General features: G+C 53.6%; 3 protein-coding genes across 6 annotated transcripts in view; 2 read left to right on the forward strand and 1 right to left on the reverse strand.

Moving 5' to 3' along the window:
• Positions 1-3,063: 3,063 nt before the first annotated feature.
• Sema3b (semaphorin 3B) lies at positions 3,064-11,837 on the forward strand. 2 transcript variants are annotated; one of them, XM_019206239.2, is made up of 18 exons: positions 3,064-4,037; positions 4,309-4,495; positions 5,227-5,384; positions 5,555-5,617; positions 6,033-6,152; positions 6,226-6,319; positions 6,507-6,626; positions 7,577-7,722; positions 7,816-7,927; positions 8,041-8,110; positions 8,191-8,335; positions 8,709-8,928; positions 9,428-9,519; positions 9,601-9,642; positions 9,870-10,027; positions 10,129-10,184; positions 10,272-10,411; positions 10,789-11,837. In XM_019206239.2, the coding sequence occupies exons 2-18, from the start codon at positions 4,387-4,389 to the stop codon at positions 11,188-11,190; spliced, it is 2,247 nt and encodes a 748-aa protein (XP_019061784.1). In that variant the 5' UTR covers positions 3,064-4,037; positions 4,309-4,386; the 3' UTR covers positions 11,191-11,837. The 2 variants fall into 2 exon arrangements, with proteins under 2 accessions (XP_019061784.1, XP_010613801.1); XM_010615499.2 differs by lacking the exons at positions 3,064-4,037; positions 4,309-4,495; positions 5,227-5,384; positions 5,555-5,617; positions 6,033-6,152 and having other exon boundaries at positions 6,234-6,315; positions 10,789-11,836.
• A 114-nt stretch (positions 11,838-11,951) lies between these two features.
• Lsmem2 (leucine rich single-pass membrane protein 2) lies at positions 11,952-18,109 on the forward strand. Of its 3 annotated transcripts, XM_033759329.1 has the most exons (5): positions 11,952-12,257; positions 14,210-14,334; positions 17,404-17,514; positions 17,592-17,777; positions 17,956-18,109. In XM_033759329.1, exons 2-5 carry the CDS (start codon positions 14,313-14,315, stop codon positions 18,087-18,089), a joined length of 453 nt encoding a protein of 150 aa, XP_033615220.1. In that variant the 5' UTR covers positions 11,952-12,257; positions 14,210-14,312; the 3' UTR covers positions 18,090-18,109. The 3 variants fall into 3 exon arrangements, 2 of the variants coding, with proteins under 2 accessions (XP_033615220.1, XP_010613787.3); XM_010615485.3 differs by lacking the exon at positions 11,952-12,257 and having other exon boundaries at positions 13,784-14,334; XR_004515499.1 differs by lacking the exons at positions 14,210-14,334; positions 17,956-18,109 and having other exon boundaries at positions 17,404-17,669.
• Positions 18,110-18,906: 797 nt separating this feature from the next.
• Ifrd2 (interferon related developmental regulator 2) overlaps positions 18,907-21,950 on the reverse strand; it is a 5,309-nt gene continuing 2,265 nt past the window's right edge. The window contains exons 2-12 of the mRNA XM_010615487.3: positions 21,379-21,498; positions 21,219-21,303; positions 20,986-21,110; positions 20,741-20,898; positions 20,528-20,578; positions 20,263-20,441; positions 20,071-20,176; positions 19,629-19,766; positions 19,414-19,542; positions 19,240-19,335; positions 18,907-19,104 (exon numbers count right to left, since the gene is read on the reverse strand). Of these exons, the coding sequence (XP_010613789.1) occupies positions 19,024-19,104; positions 19,240-19,335; positions 19,414-19,542; positions 19,629-19,766; positions 20,071-20,176; positions 20,263-20,441; positions 20,528-20,578; positions 20,741-20,898; positions 20,986-21,110; positions 21,219-21,303; positions 21,379-21,498 (1,268 nt within the window). The 3' untranslated portion in view covers positions 18,907-19,023. The remainder of the gene's footprint in view (positions 19,105-19,239; positions 19,336-19,413; positions 19,543-19,628; positions 19,767-20,070; positions 20,177-20,262; positions 20,442-20,527; positions 20,579-20,740; positions 20,899-20,985; positions 21,111-21,218; positions 21,304-21,378; positions 21,499-21,950) is intronic.

Raw genomic sequence — 21,950 nt, forward strand, 5'->3', positions numbered from 1 at the left:
CGGCCAGCCAGCCATCCTGGGAGGCTCTCTAACTCACTTAGGGAATGTAGCATTTATGTTGATATCTCTAATTAGTACAGAGTGCCAGTTGAGGCCACTTTTGCCGCATTCTTTGCACGGTCCCTCTCTACCCGCCTACCAATGCTCAGGAATGAAGAGGGAGGCCCCACCCCCTGCCCCTTTTCCTCACCCCACCCTGCTGGGCAATGAAGAAAACAGGAGTGAGTGAAGAGCTGTGATGTGGCTGGTTGGGGGGGCTCCGCCATCCCAGAGGGGCTGACCTCAGTCTGGGAGGAATGTGCAGGAGGCGGAGGGAGGGCAGGGGCGGAGCGGGTGGGGGCAGGGCCATGGCCCAAGGCCCTGGGTTCTTGGTAGCCCCTCCCTCAACCCCTCCACCTCTGCTCTGACATGGCTCTCAGAAAGGAAGGGATACAGGCAAGGAGGGGAGGAGCTGATCATTCAAAACAGGTGGGCCAGGGTACGCTGGGAATGTGAGAACCAGGATGGGGGTGGGTGGGGGACACACTCCTGCTGACCCTTTCCCGGGAGTTCCAGTAGGGCAGGTTTGAATTAGAGTGTCAGGGAACCTAGACCTCAGGTGATGCTGGGGCTCTCCGTAGCCGCCTCCCCCACCCTGCCTAAGTCCTCAGGGCTGTACGACCCAGTGCCCATGTGGCCAATAGCCAAAGGTTTCCAGGAGGAGCCACAAGCCTTGATTACTAAAGCAGGTGTGAACAGTGAGTCTTAGACCCCATCCAACCCAGGCTGGGCACTGGCAGGATTGCTACAACCTTCAGCTGTGTGTCCTACGCTAGCCACATCACTCAGAGTCCAGGCAGGGTGCAGGGGGCAGGCCCATCTGGTGATGAGGGATGGGGAGGCAGGAGCTGGGCCTTGGCACAACAAACCAGTTATTTTCCAGAGGGAAAAGCTAAAGTCTCGACGGTGTGCCACCAATAGGCAGACAGAGCCAGGACCCAGGCAGGCCTGTGCCATGGATGTCCTGGTGAGAAGTAGGGGCCCAAGAGGCTAGGGTGATCCTAAGGGAAGGGGTACAGGCAGCTGCCTGATTTTCTGATTCTGTTGAGACCCAGGCCCAGGCAGTCTGATTCCAGAGTCCTTGGGAGGTTTTTCAGGAAACTCACCGAGTACTGCTCTGTGGCTTGGTGCAGAGCTAATGAGCAGAAAGGAGACCTTGTGGGGGACAAAGACTACATCAGCTCCCACACTGGGGGCTTCTTTCCTATTCAAGGAAGGAGCTATCTGGAGGAGGGCAGGCAGCACCCAGGCCTGAGGACTGAGTCCTGGGCTGTTGGAAAGATGAGGGGGGTGTCCTCGTCTGGTTTCCCAGTATGAATGTGGGGTTGGGGAGACAAGGGAATAAAACAGAGGCTGGGACCCTAGGTCAGGAGAACTGAAAGAAGAGGGGACAGAAGGGCACACACACAGCAGAGCAGGGGAGCGCCCTTAAAGGCACTTGCTGATTTTGGCTGCTGGGGTGGAAAAACAGCCCAAGAATTTTGTTTGCTTGCATGGGGTCAGAAGAAGCTGCCCAGGTCCAAAGGAAAGACAGCTTAGCCCAGGAGTAGGCAAAGATGCATCCTGGAAACCCCTCCTTATCTCTGATCCTCTTGCTGACTCCCATTCTACACCTGTCAGCTGCTCAGGCTAGTCCAGCAACACAGCTCCTAGAGCTCAGGAAGAAGAGACATAGCCCTGAAGAGGACTCAGGGACTTGGAGATGAGTCTTCTCCCACCTCTGGCCCTGTCTCACTGCAAGCACCCGGGGAATGGGCAACAAAACTGTGCACACCGGAAGTGCCCACAGCCTCACCTACAGTCCTTCCTGAGGAACTGCTGCCCAACCTCAGGTGGCAGAAGAGTGCCTCGGGGGACTGAGGGGGTCACAGCCCACCCTCAAGCCCTGTCACCCTCACCCAGGCCACTGGCAACATGAGCCCCTCCAAGGAGGTACCCCTTGCAGTGCAGGTAGGGAGTGTCCACAAGGGCAGCCTTCAGGGTAAGACCCCTGGCCCTTCCCACCAACCCTCCCTCAGGTACCTGCTCTGGTTTTGACCTAGGGAGAGAGGCTGAGTCAGGGAGGTCACACAGTCTGCACTCACCTCCCAGCAGGGGTGCAGGAGCACTGGTCCAGGTGTGGATATAAAGATGGACCCACATCCCACAGTGCTAAAGTGAGATGTGCTAGAAGACTGTGCCTGCCTCTCTCACCCTCCTCTCTCTAACCCCTGGGCTGTCGTCACAGCTGGGCCAGGCAGCTGAAGTACTAAATGGTTCAGCTGGGGAGGAAGGACTGGGGCCCATCCTGGGGTTCTGCCTGATCTCCCACCCAGCTGACTCCTAGGAACTGAGGCAGCAGCTAACTCCCATTATTCTTCATCTGACACCTCAGCTGTGGAGGGACAGGTGAGGAATTAGAGAGCCCTGCAATCCCTTCTGCCTGCCGCAGGGATCTGCTGGAGCTGAGGTACAAGGTAGTCTCTGTTGCTTCTTCCTCCTCTGCTTTGACTGGTATTGGACCACGCCAAGTACCTCGGCCTTGAACACCCCTCACTTTCAGGCCCAGCTGGGCAGGGGTCATCCCTACTCGCTCTTCTCTTGTGCCCATTCCACTCTGGCTGCCTTCTCCTGCCCTCCAGGCTGCCTGCCCAGTCACCCGATCCACCCTGCAGCCCGGCAAACTTTTCTACAGCGTCATGGGGCGGTGGCTGGCCTGGTGGGGGCGGGAGCTACTCCTTAAAGGAGCCATCAGAAGGTGCCCCGCAGCCCCCAGCCTTCTTTCCTTCCCCAGGGAAAAAGGGTCTGGGGAGGGGAGGTGCCTCTGCTGAGTTCTCAGTGGAGTGTGAGAAGGCTGCCAGGTGGCAGTTTCAAAGATCTCTGCAGCCCAAGAAGCAAGAAGCAACAGTGGCAAGTGTCAGCGGATGGAAGGAGGGAGGTGGGGTCCTGGCCTGGGAGGGGTGCAAAAGCTGGGGAGCTGGGCAGGGATGGTGGTGGAGGGGTCTGAGGCCTGCCCCAGCAGCTGTTTCCCTTGCTTGATTTCACCCTGGGACCTTGCCCCACCCCAGGGCTCCTGTTCAGGCACCTGCCCAGCCAGCTTCTGGGAAGGGCAGTGGGCAGGGCAGATGCATCCAGATCCCACCTGAGGGACCCAGGGAAGTCCACTGAGGTGGAGGGGGAGGCTTAGGGAGCATGGAGGCTCTGAGCTGGGACAGCATCTCTACCAGGAACCTGTGGGGAGAGAGCAGCTGCTTCACCCTGCCCCTCATTTCTTTGGGTCTAAAGCCTGAGCTCACAGAATCTCTACGACCAGGAGCAAAGAGGGAGCAGCCCAAGTGCACAGCTGGGTTTGTGGGGAGCAGTGCCAGGTCAGGAGCTGAGGCAGTTGCCCAGCCTGGGCCATCCCTGGGTCTCCAGATAGCACCTCTCCCTCTGAGGCATGGGTCCCCTTGGAGTCTTGGGATCTTAGTGCTGCATTTGCTCACTTATACACCCAATGAGACACACAAAATATGTGTATGTACACGTGCTTACATATGCACAAATATGTGACACTTGTACAGATGTGCACACACTGCATAGATGTGCACACAATACCACACATGTGTATACACACATTTGCAAACTCAGCTCATATCTACATAGGCCCGATACAGCCATGTTTGGGGACAGACATGTACACATGCATACCCATGCACACACACACTATATACATGCACACACTTGCAAAAGGACTCAGAAACACTCACACTGACAGGCGCTCCAGCCCCAAAGGGCCTCTGTGTTTCTCTGTGGGTCTGTGGGTCCATGGCTACCTTCAAAGGCCTGCCCTCCTGTCCCCACCCACTCTCCATGGGCTTGCTTGACTCGTTCATTTGGTGCCCTCTGAGATGACTCTGGGTCCTGATTCTTATTGGCATCTGCTGTTCCCTCATGCACCTTTGTCTGTGTCTCCCAGAATCCCAGTCCCAGTCACAAGCTGGCATCAAGTGGGCACACTGTGCTTGTGATTAATGTCTGTGAGTGTGTATACAGGAGGGGAGGTTACTGGGGAGGGTGACGTGTTGGGACGGGCGCCTGCTAGTGCAGGGTGACCCTAAGGGTGTGCCCAGCGTGGGTGTGTCTGTGATTATGGCATGGGGGGGCACCCTCTGAGGAGGGGAGGACTCAGAAGCGGGAATGTGACCCCCCAGCCTCTTTCCTCAGGGGCTGTAATCTGATCCCTGGGGACTCCCCCCCACCTCCCGCCCTCACTGCCCTCACTGCTGCTGCTGACTCCTTCTCTTCCAGATCTTGGGGCAGAGTCCAGGGAGGCTCAAGGCTCCTACACACACACCCGCTGAATCCTGAGCGCCCTGAGCTGCCGGCATGGGGCGTGCCGAGGCCGCCGCCATGATCCCAGGCCTGGCCCTGCTCTGGGCAGCGGGGCTGGGGCAAGTTACCTCCAGCCCGCCACGCCTTCGGCTCTCCTTTCAAGGTAGGTGCACCTGGCAAGAGGAGGGCCTGGCTCAAAGTGAGCAGGAAAAGGTCCCAGGCTGACAGGGGGCTTTGGCATTGGTTGTTGTCCTCTGTGTGTGCCTGTCACTGACCCATGTCGAGTTGGGGGACATTCTCAAGCCATCTCTGGTTAACCCCTTCAGGGCTTCAGCCTCCAAACTCTGCCACATTCTCCTCATGCTTTCCCAGGAAGCCCCCTCCCGTTCCCATAGCAACAGACCTTGACTCTGCCCCATTAGCTTACCCCCAAGCAGGCCATGGGGCAAGAGGAAAGTCAAAGTTTGGGGACCATGAGAGACCCCTTCTCACACCCCCTGTACAGAGAGGTGGTTACTAGGCAGTGGCTTAGGGTAGGCAATTCTGCTGAGCCCTAGTTGGTAGCACGGTGACTGGAAAGGAACCTTCACCGTTTAGGGAGTTGTCCCTCCCTGCTTAGCCTGCTCCAGAGCCCTGGCATCCACAAGCCTGGCCTCCCATCCGCCCGCCCAGAGACACCACTTGTCAGAACACGCGTTCCTCAGCCTACTTTCCTCTTCCTAGGGGCTGCACCACCCACTCTGCAGCTCCATACGTGCACCTGGGTGGGCCTGTCTCCATATGTGTAAGCTCACATGTCACCCACACGTATGGGAGCCAGTTCACATGTGGAACCTTAGTCTGTAGAAAGATGGCCATGGCAGGTGAGTCCTCAGTGGTGTTCCCCGCTTGCAGAGCTCCAGGCCTGGCATGGGCTCCGGAACTTCAGGCTGGAACGGACCTGTTGCTATGAAGCTTTGCTGGTGGATGAGGAACGTGGACGCCTGTTTGTGGGTGCTGAGAACCATGTGGCCTCACTTAGCTTGGACAACATCAGCAAACAGGCCAAGAAGGTGTCAGGGACCCCTAACCTCAGTGCTATCCAACAAAAGAGCCTTAGCACCCCTGTCCAAACTGCCTTGAAAGGCTCAAAGGGGGTGGGCTTACCCAGTGGAAAGACCTCCGGGATAGAGTATATCTCAAGTCCATGACCTGTGTTTCCCTCTGTCCCATCCACCTGTAGCTGTCCTGGCCAGCCCCTGTGGAATGGCGGGAAGAGTGCAACTGGGCAGGGAAGGACATTGGTGTGAGTGCCAGCTACCAGGGTGGGGGTGGGGAGGCTGGGAGTGGGGAGGCTGGGCCCTGTGCCCCAGAGATAGGACAGAACTCAGACAGAAGCCTGCCTGTTGTGGCTGGGAGGAGGGCAGGGAGGTCGAGGTGGCTGAGGTCTGGAGGTGGTGAGTCAGGGTACACATTCATGTGATTCTTGGGGGCCTGAGTCAGGGGGGTTGTGCAGCTCTGTGCTTCTCCATGTACCACCCTGTGTGGGGTGAGGGGTGGGTTGGGCTGGTCACCAGGGCCACTTAGGTCTCAGAAGAACATGGCAGTACTTCTCTGGACGGCTTCAGAAAGAGACAGCGGTGATGATGGTGCAGTGGACAGGGACCCTTCGGCCACCTTCCAGAGGAAGCCTCACTGCCCCAACACTACCTGTTCACTAGACTGAGTGCATGAACTTTGTGAAGTTGCTCCATCCCTACAACCACACACATGTGCTGGCCTGCGGCACGGGGGCCTTCCACCCCATCTGTGCATTTGTGGAAGTGGGCCACCGGCTGGAGGTAAGGCCTGGACTAGTCAAGGGAGGCCGGGAGGGTGAAAGAAGGGATGGCCGCTATAACTCCTGTCTCCCAGGAACCCATACTTTGGTTGGAACCGAGAAGGTTTGAGGATGGCAAGGGGAAGAGCCCCTATGATCCCAGGCATCGGGCGGCCTCCGTGCTGGTGGGTGAGTCCAAAGCTTGGGATCTTGATAAAACTAGTGTCCCTTGGAAATTCTAGAACCTCACAAATGTCAACACCCCAAGGCACCAGGGATCCTCATAACTCACTGACTCCCAAAGAGCCCCCAGGACTCCCAGGCCCTCATACCCAGGAGCCCCAGCCTGACTGAGCAGCCCTTGCCCCATCTGCAGGGGAGGAGCTGTACTCGGGGGTGGCAGCAGACCTCATGGGCCGGGACTTTACCATCTTCCGCAGCCTGGGCCGACGACCGAGTCTCCGAACAGAGCCTCATGATTCCCGCTGGCTTAATGGTGAGAGGCTGGTGAGCCAGTGGGAGGGGGCTGCCATCCTTCCACAGGGCAGGGGTCAAGCAAGGATAAAATACGTGAGCATTGGCCACAGTGAGGTCTTACCAAGTAGCTACCATAACCAGGCCCCATGCCAGGCACTGGGGTCACAGGGACAGGCACAGTGAGAATGGACCACGCTGTCGTCGAGTTCACAGATTTCGTAACAAATATATGAGAAGACCAATTCCAATGACCATGATGCTCATGAGAGAATAGAAAGGAAGGGAAGAAGGAAATGGGTTGGGGGAATGAAGCCACCTTGCTGAGGAGAGTTATGAGTTAATTCCCAAAGCATAAACCAGCCATCCAATAGAACTGAGAGAAGAGAATTCCAGGTAGAGGCAACAACTAGTCCAAAGGCCCTGAGGTAGGAACAAAACAAAGACACATTTATGGAGTTAGCAATGACAAGGAGACTACACTGTCAGGAGCTGAAATAGTGAAATAGTTTATTATTTGTGTGTGTGTGTGTGTGTGTGTGTGTGTGTGTGTGTGTGTGTGTGTGGTATGAGGGATCCAACTCAGGAGGAATAGTTTATTCTAATGCATGGGGCCCAGAAGGAGGATTGGAAACAGGGAATGGGGATCACTTGGTGTGATAAGGAGAAAGATTTATGAGTGAAGGTGAAACTGGATACCTTGTCTTTTCTTCCTAGGCTTAGGCCTGGGAAACTGTAAAGGTCCAGATTAGCGGCTACCAGGCTTCCCTCATGCTTACTCAGGTAGTCCGGTCTCTGCTGCCCCCTCGTGGCCACTTCTTGCATCACGGGCTTTGATCCTCTGGAATAGGTCCTCAACAATCAAATGCTGCCCAGTACAGCTGCAGACGTTAAGGGCAGGGGATGCTGCCAGTGGGTCTGATGTCAGGGTAGAGGCACAAAACCACTGATCCCACATCCTGTTGTGGCTAGAACCCAAGTTTGTCAAGGTCTTTTGGATCCCTGAGAGTGAGAACCCAGACGACGACAAAATCTACTTCTTCTTCCATGAGTTGGCAGTGGAGGCAGCACCAGTACTGGGGCGCCTGACTGTGTCTCGAGTCGGCCAGATCTGCCGGGTGAGGATCACTGGGCCACTCACTCCCTGGCAACCTTGTCCCATCCTTTGCCTGCTGGGGTCCTGCTCTCATACCCTTAGATCTTTTTGGCAGAATGACATGGGCGGCCAGCGCAGCTTGGTCAATAAGTGGACGACGTTCCTGAAGGCACGGCTGGTATGCTCCATGCCTGGTGTGGAGGGCTACACTCACTTCGACCAGCTCCGTGAGTGCCTGGGGTGGAAGGTGGGATGGAGACAGGGATGGGGGTGCAGATTCCAGGAGCCCAACTGGGCCAGAGAAGCTGTGCTCCTCCCCAACCTGGGCCTTTCCTTGCAGAGGATGTGTTCCTGCTGTCCTCTCGGGACCCCCGGAACCCACTGCTCTACACTGTCTTTTCCACATCCAGGTGAGGGGCAGGAGGGAGGTCCTAGTCAGGGTCAGCTGAGCTCTCTGTGGCCCTCACTCTGCTCTTGTGGTTACTTGCAGCGGCATCTTCCAGGGCTCTGCTGTGTGCGTGTACAGCATGAACGATGTGCGCCGGGCCTTCCTGGGACCCTTTGCACACAAGGAGGGGCCCACACACCAGTGGGTGTCCTACCAGGGCCGTGTCCCCTACCCCCGGCCTGGCATGGTGCGTAGCTAGATGACTCCTGCCACAACTCATTTCAAAGCTGCAGGGATACAGAACCTGGCCTGGGATCTTGATGAATGTGGTTTCTTTCTTTTTTTGGTACCGGGGATAGAACTCAGGACCTTGCACTGGCGAGGCAGGTACAATGCCCTTGAGCTAAATCCCCTGGTTTCTTTGTTATTGGATGGGAAGGTCACCATCTTCAGACAGGGATCATTGTGGGAAAGCTGTGTTTTGTTCCCCTCTTTAGCCTGAGGTTCAGTCTGAGCCTCCCCAGGACACAGCTCAAATCTCCAGGTTAGCACTCTGTCGCCTTCCGCCTTCCATGTCCCTTGCCTATATCCCTAGTTGCCTTTCTCCATACTCTCCCTAGTGCCCCAGCAAGACCTTTGGCACCTTTAGTTCCACCAAGGACTTCCCTGATGACGTCATCCAGTTTGCTCGAAACCACCCTCTCATGTACAACCCTATCCTGCCCATCGGTGGGCGGCCTGTCTTCATGCAAGTGAGTGCCGGTTATACCTTCACTCAAATCGCTGTCGACCGTGTAGCAGCTGCTGACGGACACTATGACGTCCTCTTCATTGGTACAGGTGAGGGCCCACAGTGACACCCAGAACCCCATCCAGGCTTTTCATTGCCTGTTCAGTCCTATCTCCACATCTGTTCTTGGGCTGTGGCTCCATATTCTGGATGCTTCCCTGATTGTTCCGACCCATATTCTTTTCTTTTTGGGGGGGTACCAGGGATTGAACCCGGGTCCTTGTGCTTGCGAGGCAGGCAGTGGAACTACTGAGCTAAATCCCGGGCCCACAACCCATATTCTTCACCTTTTTTGGGTTTTGTTTTTGTTTTTTTTGAGACAGGGTCTTACTTACTATGTAGTTGAGACTGACCTGGAACTCACTATGTAGCTCAGGCTGGTCTCAAACTCACAGCGATCCTCCTCCCTCAGCCTCCCGAGTGCTGGGATTACAGGAGTGCGCCATTCTTCACCTTTTCATAACCAACAATGCTGAGGGTACAGGCAAGGGACTCTGGCTCTTGCTATCAGGGGAAACCAGTGGTCACACCCCTTTCTCTTCCCTGCAGATGTGGGGACAGTGCTAAAGGTGATCTCAGTACCCAAGGGCAACCAGCTGAGTTCTGAGGGGCTGCTTCTGGAGGAGCTGCATGTGTTCGAGGTGAGGCTTCACCTTCCAGTTGCCCAGCCTTGCCTCCCCAACACATTAAGTCCTGATCCCAGTGCTTTTCCTCTCTTTCAGGACTCAGCTGCTGTCACCAGCATGCAAATCTCCTCCAAGAGGGTAAGTGGCCAGAAGGCGGGGGCAGGAAGGGACTGAGCTCAGGATGCCCCATCCGCCTTACACTGTCTTGCCCCTGGTAGTTCAGTCCTTGGTTTGAGTAGAAGCATTGTGTGACTTGAACAAGACCTCAGTGTTCCCATCTTTCAAATGGGGGAAGGGATCCCTGCCCGATGGGAGGCACACAAGGAGCCACCCTTGGTCAGCCGGGAGCCCTTCCTGCCCTCCAGCACCAGCTGTACACAGCCTCCAGGAGCTCAGTGGCCCAGATCTCCTTGCATCGCTGTGCAGCCCATGGCCGCGCCTGTGCAGAATGCTGTTTGGCACGTGACCCCTACTGCGCCTGGGATGGAGCCAAGTGTACACGCTTCCAGCCTAGTGCCAAGAGGTGGGTGGAATCAGGGTTCTGCTGGGACGCATGGGAAAGGAGGGCTTTTTGCCACCCAGGAGGCTTGAAGCAGGGCTCAAGAGGTTCCAGTGTCTCTCCAGGCGGTTCCGGCGGCAAGACATAAGGAATGGCGACCCCAGCACGCTTTGCTCGGGGGGTGAGTGGCCCATCTACCATGTCCTCGGCCCCTAAAGATGCCCCACGCCTCCCTGCCCTGCTGAATTCGCATTTTCCCCATCCTAAGACTCGTCCCATCCTGCACTGCTTGAGGAAAAGGTCTTCGGTGTGGAAGGTGGCAGCACTTTCTTGGAGTGTGAGCCCCGCTCACTGCAGGCACGTGTGGAGTGGACTTTCCAGCACACCGGGGAGGCTGCCCACACCGAGGTAAGCCTCGCTCTGGTCTTACATCCAGGAGATGTCTTGCCCTACCTAGTCAGGCCTATGGCTGGCACCCCACCCAGGTCTAGGTGCAATCTGCCCAGCCAGATCCCTCACCTGCGCAGCAGTCCCTTGACCTGGACTCTATCTATGTGAGGACTCACGGTGTCCAGCTAGGCTCTGACCTGCACACCTATCGTCGGGGGTAGGCCTGCCTCTGAGCTGCCACTGAGGTTCCTGCCCTGGCCGCCCCCATCAGATCTTCATCCATCAACGGCCAACGTGCAACCCACCTCAAGTGAACCAGCAGGTTCCCCATTAGCCTTTGGCTCCCTGGAGTTTGTGCTCATTTCCCTTCCTCATGCCACACCCTCATCCCGCAGGTGCCTGAGAAGCGTGCCGATCAGGTGGCGCGGGGGCTACTGCTGCGAGGACTTAGCCGTCAAGACTCGGGCGTGTACCTGTGCGCCGCCGTGGAGCAAGGCTTTTCACAACCGCTTCGTCGCTTCCAGCTGCACATCCTGAGCGCCAAGCAGGCTGAGAGGCTGACGCGTGTCCAAGAGGCTGCGCCCCCTGCACCCCCAGGACCTAAACTGTGGTACAGGGACTTTCTGCAGCTGGTGGAGCCGGGCGGCGGCGGAGGCAAGAGCTCCCTGCGCATGTGCCGACCACAGCCTGCGCTGCAAGTCCCGGGGCCCGAGACGCGCCGGAAGGGCCGCAATCGGCGGACACACGCTTCCGAGCCGCGTGGGGAGAGGGGGCCTCGCAGTGCAAGGCACTGGTGACTGGGTTGTCCCCACGCGGGGACCAGGCAGGAGACAACGGGCCAGAGGGGGCAGACAGGCCCCAGGAAGACGGATGGGCTGGAGCTGGGCACACCATGGTCCCCGGGCCAATGGAGACACCGAATGACAAGGCCCTGGCAGAAGAGCAGCTGCGCTGGCTTATTTATTATTAACAGGATAACCCTTGAATGTAGCCCCTTAAGGGCGGCCCAGGCCGGGTGCAGAATGTGGCCCAGAGAGAGGGAACAGAGAAGCAGGGTTTCAGAGCAACAACGAGGGCCAGGGAGGTGCCCTGAGTGCCCACACTGGAAGGTGGAAGGATTCCCCTCCTAGCAGTGAGCATAAGGCTGTGAACAAGCTGGGCCACTGGGGGTAGGATAGGGCAGGCTGGCTGTACTAAAGTAATGCAATAAACACTTTATCAGCTGAAGCTGGAATGGCCACAGCCTACAATTGCTACTCTTAGAATTTGCTATGTGGTTTTGGGCATCTGGCTAGTAGTCTCCTCCTGTCCAAGATTGCTGTGGTGAGGATTTAAAATGGCATATACATAACTGAGCAGGTTATATACTGACAGGCACAGTACATTCTGTGTAATGTCATTTAGGGGCTAAGTGAACCAGAAGTGCTGATACATGCCTGTAATACCAGCACACTTGTGAGCCTGGGGCAGGAGGTTCTCAAATTCCAGCCCAGCCTGGGCAACATGGTGAGATCTAGTCTTTTGAAAAAGAAGAAGAAAAAAGGCTAAATACTGCATTCTGAAAAAAACAAAGTTGGGTGATGTCAAAAATAATGTGAAACGGTGACATGTGAGCTGAAAGACAAGGATCCAGCCCCAGGACTACTTAAGGGCAGGGGGCAGAGCACTCCAGAAGGAAACAGCCCTGCACAGGGGAACGAAGTTACTGGGTTTTGAGGAGCAACATGGGGTGGATGTGATACAGTGCAGTGATGGATCCGGCACCTCTGAGTAGAACCCACAGGCTTGCTTTGCCACCATTAGGAAGCAAGGGCACAGCGGGCCACTTGAAGAGGGCTGAAAGCTGGACCAACTCCTCCTAAGGGTGAGCAGTGCTGTCCACGCACAGGATCTGTGGCACCTGTATGTCCTGTTCAGAGGAGAGGGGGAGGAACAGTGCCTGATGCCAAGAGCTTCAGACACTTGGCTGTATCTTAGTGTGCTATGCCGGGAGGAACCACTCACTGTTCTACAGAGAGCTCTTTCTCCACAGAGAAGATGAAAACACAGAGAGCTGATCCTTTACTAAGGTTGTAAGCTCAGTGGAAGTACCAAATTGGACATGATGGGCCCAGGATTTATTTATCTGAGTGGTTCTACTGCCTGCCTCGCAAGCACAAAGATCCGAGTTCAATCCCTGGTACAAAAAAAAAAGTCATGATAGCACACACCTATAATCTCAGTGCCTTGGGAGGCTGAGGTAGGATGATTGAAAATTTGTGCCACTCTTGGGCAATTTAGCAAGATTCTTATCTCAAGATAAAAAATTTAAAAGTCTGGGGATGTTATCTCAGAACCAAGGCCCTGGGTTCAAGCCCCAGGACCACAAAACAAAAACTACTGTATACTAGTAGAAGCACCAGCCTCCAATCCAGCTTGAGCATCAGCATGACATGGCCAGCATGTGAGCATCATGTGTGCACATGTATGAATACCCACTTGTGGGGCTATTGGAGCCCTTATGGCACTGGGCTCCAGTTGTGCCTCTATGCCCAAATCCCTGGTCCTAGCAGTCACACAATAGTGGGTACTTGTCCAGCTATATTTTTGGTACTGGCGATCGAACTCAGGTCCTTGTGCTTGTGAAGAAGGCAGTGGAACCGCTAAGCTAAATCCCCAGCCCCAAAATCTTTTATTTATTTTTTTGTACCAGGGATTGAACTCGGTCCTTGTGCTTGCAAGTTAGCAAGACAGGCAGTGGGCCCCTTGTCCAGCTTTTGTTGAGAGATAACTGGACTATGGGTAAGGATCCACAGGGGTGAGGTGTGATTGAGTACAAATGTACAAGGGCTTCTCTTCTTTTTCAATGCTAGGGAGCAAACCCAAGACCTTGTGCATGCTCCACCATGAGCTACTTCCCCAGCTCCCCCTTTTATATATATTTTTATTTTAAATATTGAAAATAACTGGGCATGGTGGTACATGTGTCTAATACAAGCATTCGGGAGGCTGAGATGGGAGGATAACTGTGACTTTGAGGCCAGCCTGGACTACATAGTGAGTTAAAGACTAACGTGAGGGCTGGGGATTTAGCTCAGTGGCAATATGTCTGCCTGTCAAGTGCAAGGTCCTGAGTTTAATCTCTGGTACTGAAAAAAAAAAAAGCATGAACTACATAGTGAGATTTTTTTGTTTTTTGTCTTTTTGAGACAGGGTCTCACCATGTCATTGAGACTGACCTGGAACTCACTGTGTAGCCCAGATTGGTCTCGAACTCACGGTGATCCTCCTGCATCAGCCTCCCGAGTGCTGGGATTACAGGCGTGCACCACCACGCCCGGCTGTGAGACTCTATTTTTTAAAAACCCAAAATTAATTTTGACAAGATCTCAGGTTGTCCAGGCTGGCCTCAAACTTGCCATCCTCTTATCTCAGCCTCCTCAGTAACTGGGATTACAGTTGTGTGCACCCATGTCTGGCTGAGTTTCCTTTTATGTCATGGCTTCCACATGTATTGCTGCTGCAGGCTGAGCTTAAGGTGGCTGTTCTGGATGAAAGCCCCAGCCCTGTGTATGAATAGGGGTGGAATATTTTCTGGAAGAGGTCCCTGTATCGGTGGAGCTCTTGGCTGAACTAAGTCACCATGTAGTCTAGGCTGGTGGTGGCAAACCTATGACACATGTGCTGTAGCAGGCTCTTACCATTGAAAGCTCTAAAAGGTTTGCCAGCATTAGTCTAGGCTGACCCATGTGTGTCACTCGGCCCCTTCTCAGGGCTGAGAGCTGCCCCTTCTAAATATATCCCAGTGGGCTGAGCTCAGGCTTATTTTAAACCCAGATTGGGAGGTGGCCCGGCCTTCCCAAGCTCCCAGAGGAGCCACTGCTGCCTTCATCCATGCCTGTTACTGGGCACCCTCACTGGCTCCGACTCTCAACTTGCCATGCCTGAGGAGACCCAAGAAGGTAGGAGAGGGTGACCATGAGGGTGGGCAAGGCCCTAGTCCTGTGACCTTTTAGGTCAGAGACCCAATCTCTGTGCCACTGACCTGTCTTCTAGTCATTTTCATGTCCCAGCCCTAGAAAGGGACCTACTCTTGTGCACAGAAGAGCCTGGCACATCTGGAACCTCTCCACCTCAAGCCACACTTGTTTGCCCTGCTGTGGACACCAGTATGCCAGGAAGCTCCCCACTTTACGACTGGGTCAACTACAGGCTGTGACCAAATGGGTGTGGGCATCTGGGCATCTGCTTGGCCAGTTCATTTTTTTGGTACCAGGGATTGAGCTGGGGTCCTTGCGCTTGCAAGGCAGGCAGCAGAACCACTGAGCTAAATCCCTGGCCCTCATTTTTGTCGGTACTAGGGATTGAACTGAAGGAGTCCTGACCTATATCCCCAGTCCTTTTTTTTTTTTTTTTTTTTTTTTGGTACCGGGGATTGAACTCAGGTCCTTGCGCTTGCAAGGCGGGCCACCGAACTGCTGAGCTAAATCCCCGGCCCCCCAGTCCTTTTTGAGACAGGATTTCAATAAGTTGCACAGGCTGGCCTCAGACTTGTGATCCTCCTACTTAAACCTCCCAAGTAGCTGAGATTATAGGCATGTGCCACCATGTCTGGCCTTTACTCTTCTTTCAAGGAAGAAACTAGGAATGGGATTGGGCATTTGGACACCTGACCTAGGAACCAAGAAGTAGGCAGGGTATTTGTCCTTTCCCAATTTGGGTCTGAAAAGCTCGAGTTGGTCAAGAGCTTGGTGGCTAACCACGTAACTGTTCCACTGTATATAGGAAGCACCGAGTTGGGCATGGTGGCACATACTTGTAATCCCAGCACTCTAGGAGCCCATTTTGGGAAAGGTAGCATAACCCTGTCTCAAAAAAGGGCTGAGGATGTAGCTCAGTATAAAGGTCCTGGGTTCAATCCCCAGCACACACACAAAGTGGGTGAAGCACAACAGAGTGCAAGAATATTTAATATAATATGACCTTCAATTTACCAACAGCCTAGACTGGCAGCAATGCTTTGTTTGACATGCTTTTTTTTGTGGGGGTACTGGGGATCAAACTCTGGATCTTGCAAGGAAGGCAGGGAACCAGAGCTAAATCCCCCCTGTGGGTGTTTTTTTTTTTTTGGTGGTTCCTGGGATTGAACTCAGGACCTTGCACTTGCAAGGCAGGCGGTGGCACCACTGAGCTAAATCCCCAGCCCTGACTTGCTTTTGAGGATGCTGTGGCAGCAGCTTCAGTTAGTTTATGAAGGTTGAGTTACTGTCCTGAGAGTGCTACAGTTGCTGCTTTTATCAGGAAATCTCCCCCTGGTTTCCTCCTCACTGTAATCTAGAATGTGGGCATCTGGAGTTCTTACTGGGCCAAGATTTTAAAAAACCAAGTCAACACCAGATGAAAATATATTTAGAAATCAGATAGGTGTGGTGATGTATGCCTGTGATCCCAGGACTCAGGAGGCTGAGTTTGAAGCCTGTCTGAACTACATAGTGAGTTGAAGACCAGCCTAAACTACATGTTGAGACCCTGTCTCAAAAAAAAAAAAAAAATCATAAAACACTGATGGTACTCTGGAGGCTGTGGTGGGAAGTTCACTTGAACCTAGGAGTTTGGGACCAGACTGGGAAATTTAGCGAGATTTCACAAAAAATAACTTTGACATAAATAAATATGATCACAAGGAGGAGCCAGGGACTTGTCTCAGTGGTTCCACCACCTGCCTCTCAAGCACAAGGGCCCGAGTTCCATCCCTGGTACAAAAAAAACAAACAAACAACAACAAAAATATATATATATGTATGTATGTATGTATGTATACACACACACACACACACACACACACACACACACACACACACAATGTATGTTACAAGGAAAGTACACTGACCCCAGTGACTAAATAGGCAGAAAATGAAGTGGATAATTAAGCCATACACATACTGTTCAAGCTTCTTAGGCAATAAAACCAAATCAAATCAATCATTTTTTTTTTCAATCAAGGTTATTCCAATTGCACAGTGATGCACATCTGTAAATCAGGTACTCTGGAGGCTAGGGCAGGAGGATTGCAAGTTCAAGGCCAGCCTGAGCAACTTATTGAGTCCATGCAAAAATGAAAAAGTGCTGCTGCCTTCCTTGCAAGCACAAGGTCCTAAGTTCGATACCCAGTGCCAAATTAAAAAAAAAGAAAAAAAAAAGTGCTAGGAATGTGGCTCAGCACTCTGGGTTCAATCCCCAGTGTCAGCCAAGTGTGGTGGTGCATGCCTGTAATACCAACACCCAAGAGGCTAAGGCAGAAAGATTGCTGTGAGTTGAAGGCCAGCCTGGAGTACACAGTGACTGCAAGGCTAGCCTGCACTACAAAGTGAGATGCTGCCTCAAAGGAAACAATCCCAGTACCACTAAAAAAACAAAAAAAAATTTTACTTCTCAAAATACATATACACATGTATGAATATAAATTATTTCTTGGGCCAGGGATTTAGCTCAGAGGTTCCGCCACCTGTCTTGTTCACGAGTGCAAGGCCCCGTGTTCGATCCCTGGTAGCAAAAATAAATAAGTAATTTCCCATCCCAGCACTTGGGAAGCTGAGGCAGAATTACTGGGAGCTCAAGGTCAGCCTAGGCTACATAGTTCAAAGTGAGCCTGGGCGTCATATAGTGACACCCTACTCCCCCCACCAAATTCTCAGTAGATACCTGATAGTGGTGATGTTGTACCCTGTTGAGGGCTATGTACACACTTCTCAAGGACAATTTGATGAGTTTGACCCCTGCTCTTGGATTAATTCCACTTCTTAGAATTGTCCCTAATGACTGTTGCAAAATTGTGAAAAACTTCATACTCAATGATAAATGTCCTTATGGCTAGTGTCTAAAGGGAACTGGAAATAACCTAAATGTCCAGGCAACCTCAGAGGGTTTTAGGGGAACCCTCTGCAAAAGCCCCAGTGGCCATCCTCCCCAAGGCTGTCTGGGAGCAGAGAATGGGAAATCTGTCTGCTGAATGAGCCCCATCACCCCTACAGACACCGTGGTGCTAACACAGATCCAGAAAAGCAGGGGGCCACTGGCTTCTAACCATGTGTCGGAGGTGCAGCTACACCGAGTGGAATCCATCAGTGACTTACACAGTGGAGGTAAGCGGGTGCAGGAAGAATGTACTGGGCAAGGGGAACAATCTGCCACCCTCCTGATATTTCCCCCTACTCCACAGGCTTGCCACACCCACATCTGGCTGAAGAGGCACGGCCATGGGATGAGTTGCTGGGTGTCTTGCCACCATCACTGTGTGCCCAAGCTGGTTGCAGTACAGTGTGTGGCCGTGGGGGGTTCCTGCTGCTGCTGGCACTGCTAGTGCTCACTTGCCTGGCACTTGCCATCCTGGCTGTCTACTTGAGCGGTAGGGACAGGAAGGGCAGGCGGGACCAACAGGGACTGGGAGGCCCTTTGGAAGGAGCAACTGCAGATGTTGCAGCAGTGAAGGGCGGGATTCAGTGGGCAGCCAGCTGCCGGGTGGCGGAGCAGGTCTGAGGCAGCACTGATCTGACAAGGTCCCACAAACACCTGCCCATCCCCAGTACTGCAGAGTGAATCCCTTCGGGTCCTGGCATACACGCTACGAACACAGGAGGAGATGCTGCTCAAGCTCCGACTGGCCAGCCTCAGCCAGCTTCGAAGGCTCAACTCCAGCGAAGCTCGAGCACCCAGCTGAAACTCCACTTGGACTGCAGCGTAGGGGATCTGGGGAGAATAAAGCAGCTGTTGGCAGATCTCTCCTCCCACTGCTGGTCTACACCACTTACTTGTTAAGATTTTTGTACAAGAGACTGATGTGACTTCACAGTCACCTCTTCTATCTTCAGGCCAGATCTAGCCAAGCCTTCTGGTACCAGGCTGTGTAGGCTGACCCAAGGTTAAAGGATGAGGCACCAGCCTCCTGGCTCCTCCTGTAGCCTATCCACATCCTCTGGCTATGCCTAGATGATAGCAGAGTAAGAAGTCTAGAAATAGCTGCCTCACTATAGCCACCTACTCTGCCAGGCCTCAACAGGAGTACAGCCTCAGGTCTCAAAAATAGGCTGGGCTCTGAGTTGGGCACCCCTCCCCCACCCTAGGATACACTGCCTTGGAGGGCAGAGATGAGGTCCTACTGGGCCTAAGCCTGGTGTCCTGGATGGAAGGGAGGGTGGGCAGAAATACCCAGGAGTCGGGACCAGATGTAGAACATTATATTCTATTTAATTATCTCTTATAATCTTTAAAAATCAGCACAAAAATCCACTTCAAGTAGCTTTGCCTCCCTACTTGCTGTGATGGCATCTACTCAGATGCCAATACCCCATAGAAGTGGGTCACTCCAGAGGAGCAAGGCATAAGAAAGGAAAGGAATAGTCCTCTACTGCCTGCCTCCAGACCTGGGACAGGCACTCATTTGGTCCTGCCTGGAATAGGACAGGAATAAGCCACAGGGCTGAGTGCAGGGACAAAGGTCAGGGTCCCTTACCCCCATTCACACACCCTGTTTTTGGTTTTGTCTTTTAAAAAAAAAAATAAAGTGACAATCACTGGCAGAGACCAGTTTTTGCATTGTCCTCTGTTAAAAATACAAGCAAGGGCATGGATAGTCTGTCTTCAGCTGGTTCATTTCACAGGATATCTGCCCGTTTGTCCCGCACACGGCTTCGAGCCTTGGTCCAGGCTTTGAAGGCAGCAGCATTGTATAGGTGCTAGGGGAGATAAAAGGGTGAGATCTGGTGAATTGGGAAGAAGAAAGTCCAAAGCTCCTTCTGCAGCCCCCATAGAGCAGGAGGCCTCCAGGAATTGGGGAAGGAAGAGAATTAAAGATGTCAAAGGATGCAAACCTTTTCAAAACGTGAAACTTTACAGGCCTTCAGAGTAGTGGCATCCAGTACCAGCACAGGGCCCAAGCCAAAGATGTCACGGAGAAGTTCATTATTCTGGGGACAAAGAAGGCAATGAACCCAGTACACCCCAAAGCAGCCAAGCTGGGGAGCCTGCCCAGCCCATACCCCCACCTGCAGGTGATGGTGCATGCCCGAACCCAGCACATCCTTGAAGGCAGCATAGATCCGGTGCCGAGCCCAGCTGTCCACATAAAGCATTTCCAGTCCAAAGCGGATCATCTCTTCCTCACATTCACCACCCTGCAGGGTAGCAGGGCCAACAGCTGAGCTTGGCTGCTATGCCTGGGGCTGCACTCTTGCTAGGACTCACAGGTTCTCACACACACCTCAACAAAATGCAGCACAGCACGGAAAGTAGAACGCTGGCGCCGGCGGTCAGCTTTGGCACGGTACTTATTGCTATCTGTGGCTAGAGTCCGCAGAGCATCACAGAGGGCCTCCATGTCCTCATAAACAAACTCCTCCTGTGTGGGAGCAATGGATGTACAAGGAAGAAGCTTAAGCTCTGATATCAACAGGCGGTTACCCAAAGCCTTCCTTTCCTAATAGCTCTCTTTTCTTCCTGGCTCCTCTCAACCCCTTTGGCCTCCACCTGCACAGGACACTTCTGCTCAGGGTCCCCATTAACACTTAGCACATGAGTCAATGTTGGAGCCACCTCTCCTATATAATGACCTAAGACTGCTCTGTATTCTGTGGCATGCTCTGCCTGCCTCCAGCCTGGGATGAGCAGTAGGACCAGCAGGCACCCCCCAACCATCCTTGCACCTCAAGGTCCCGGGCGAGCTCAAAGAGCAGTGCGATGGTTTCACCAGCAGCAATCCGCAGGTTCACACTTTCACTGGACAAGAGCTGTGGCAGCTGGGGCAGTTGCCTGAAGAAGGGGCAAGCTAAGCTACATATGTAAGTTGGGGGACCCTTCATGATCACCTCCCACTCCCAGTGGGTAACTATCCTCACCTGTCAAGGATGTGGCTGATGTGGGTGCTGGGACAGACAGTAAGCAATAATGCCCAGGCCTGCAAGGCAGCACAGAGCAGGCCATGCAGGCTGGCAGGAACCACAGGAGCTGTGGAGTCATCTGTGCTGCAGGACTGGCTGAAAACACCTTCTAAGCAGGCAAGGCAAGAGACCAGATCCTAAGAGCACAGGAGAACAAGAGAATGGCTCAGGGACAGAGTGAGGGGCACAGGTGCTCTACTACCTGTGTTCAAAGGTCACTCACCTGGATGTCGGCAGCAGCCACATAGCACCCCAAGCCAAGAGTAGAAGCACACTGTTGGAAGAACAAAGCTAGGCCATGATCAAGGGTCAGCCTGGGTTCCCAGCCATGGGCTCACTCCCCGTCAGGGTAGGGAGCCTGAAGACAGGTAGAAACCCACCACTCTGCTTAGGGATAAGGTAGAGGAAGGGTTTCCCAGGGCATGGGAACACTCACATGAAGCCGGGCAGTGGGGCTAGCTGTGCTGTCACTGAGCAGAGAGACTAGCAGGGGCTGCAGGCTGTGGAATAGCTCCTCGCCCTTGGGTCCAGGGCCCAGCTGCACACACAGCAGGCCTAGCACAGCAGCAGCCAGGGCTTGTTCTTCACCCTTCCCTGCAGAATGCTTTCTAGTCAGTTCTTGCAGTAAAGTAAGGTCAGCATCTGCCCAGTTAAAGTCCTCCACACACTCCAGGGCCTGACCTTTCTTGAGGCACTTTTCCAAGGCATCAGTCAGTGTGAGGCGGCGTTCCAGCAGGAAGTCAGGGAGCAGGCGAGAAGCCAGTGCCAAGCGCAGGCTCTCCAGAGCTCCTTGCCGGGTCTTGGTACTAAGGGTAGAGAAAGGAGGGTCATGTGGGTCAGCCCTCCCTTGCTCACACTTGGCATGGGTTAAGCAAGGCCCTGGATATAGGAGTAGGTTGGCAGGCAGGGGGTACCTCTTATTTGTAAGGCAGTCCACATATTCTTTCAGCTTTTCTTCCAGATCTTCCTGTTGGCCCTGTTCATCCACAGCATCCCCCCCTGCAAGGCCAGCAGATCAGCACTGCTTCGTGCCCTAGCCCAATGGAGCCCTGCCAAATGGCTACCTGCTCTTACCCAGGCTGTCTTCTGCTGTGGTGCTGAGAAGGCTGGGACATTCACTAGTGGTACTGCGGGCCTCACTGGCTGCCTCATCCTCACTGGAACCTGAGTCAGCTTGGGCACTACACCGGGCACCTGAGGAGTGTATATTAAGTTACTCAGCCTGCTTCCATTGATGAGGGCTGGCTAGGGCATACTCCACTCAACCACACAAGCCCACAAAACAGTATGCTACCCCTTCTCAGAGATGAGAAAACCAAAGCTGAAGCAGGAAGTACAGTGGCTAAGGCAGGGGACTTGTAGCAGTAAGCAGGAAAAGGGAAGAAGGTACATTGGCAAAAGAGTGTTAGGTACTAGGCCCAGCCTAGGGTAACCTGGCAGGCTTGGCAGGCGGTGTCTTTCTAAGGCCAGAAAGTATTTTAGGTAGAAGCTGGGAGTTAGTAAAGGTAGAAGGGAAAGGCTGCAGTCGTTCCACCTAGAATTGTGGCCTGGCCTGCATTATGCTCCAAAATGGCATTTAGCTCAGTGCTTCTGGTGCCTGCCTCACAAATGCAAGGTCCCAAGTTTCATATCCAGTACAAAGAAAA

Source organism: Fukomys damarensis, unplaced genomic scaffold (genome assembly GCF_012274545.1).
Source record: "Fukomys damarensis isolate Sample0158 unplaced genomic scaffold, DMR_v1.0_HiC HiC_scaffold_37, whole genome shotgun sequence".
NCBI lineage: Eukaryota > Metazoa > Chordata > Mammalia > Rodentia > Bathyergidae > Fukomys > Fukomys damarensis.

Excerpts from the sequence above, each read along its gene's own strand:
- Sema3b (XM_019206239.2), top strand. The coding sequence starts at position 4,387 with ATGGGGCGTGCCGAGGCCGCCGCCATGATCCCAGGCCTGGCCCTGCTC. Across the intron at positions 5,618-6,032 it reads GGGCAGGGAAGGACATTGGT|ACTGAGTGCATGAACTTTGT; the intron begins GTGAGTGCCAGC and ends CCTGTTCACTAG. Across the intron at positions 10,028-10,128 it reads TTCCAGCCTAGTGCCAAGAG|GCGGTTCCGGCGGCAAGACA; the intron begins GTGGGTGGAATC and ends GTGTCTCTCCAG.
- Lsmem2 (XM_033759329.1), top strand. The coding sequence starts at position 14,313 with ATGCCTGAGGAGACCCAAGAAG. Across the intron at positions 14,335-17,403 it reads GCCTGAGGAGACCCAAGAAG|ACACCGTGGTGCTAACACAG; the intron begins GTAGGAGAGGGT and ends TCACCCCTACAG. Across the intron at positions 17,778-17,955 it reads CCTGGCTGTCTACTTGAGCG|TACTGCAGAGTGAATCCCTT; the intron begins GTAGGGACAGGA and ends GCCCATCCCCAG.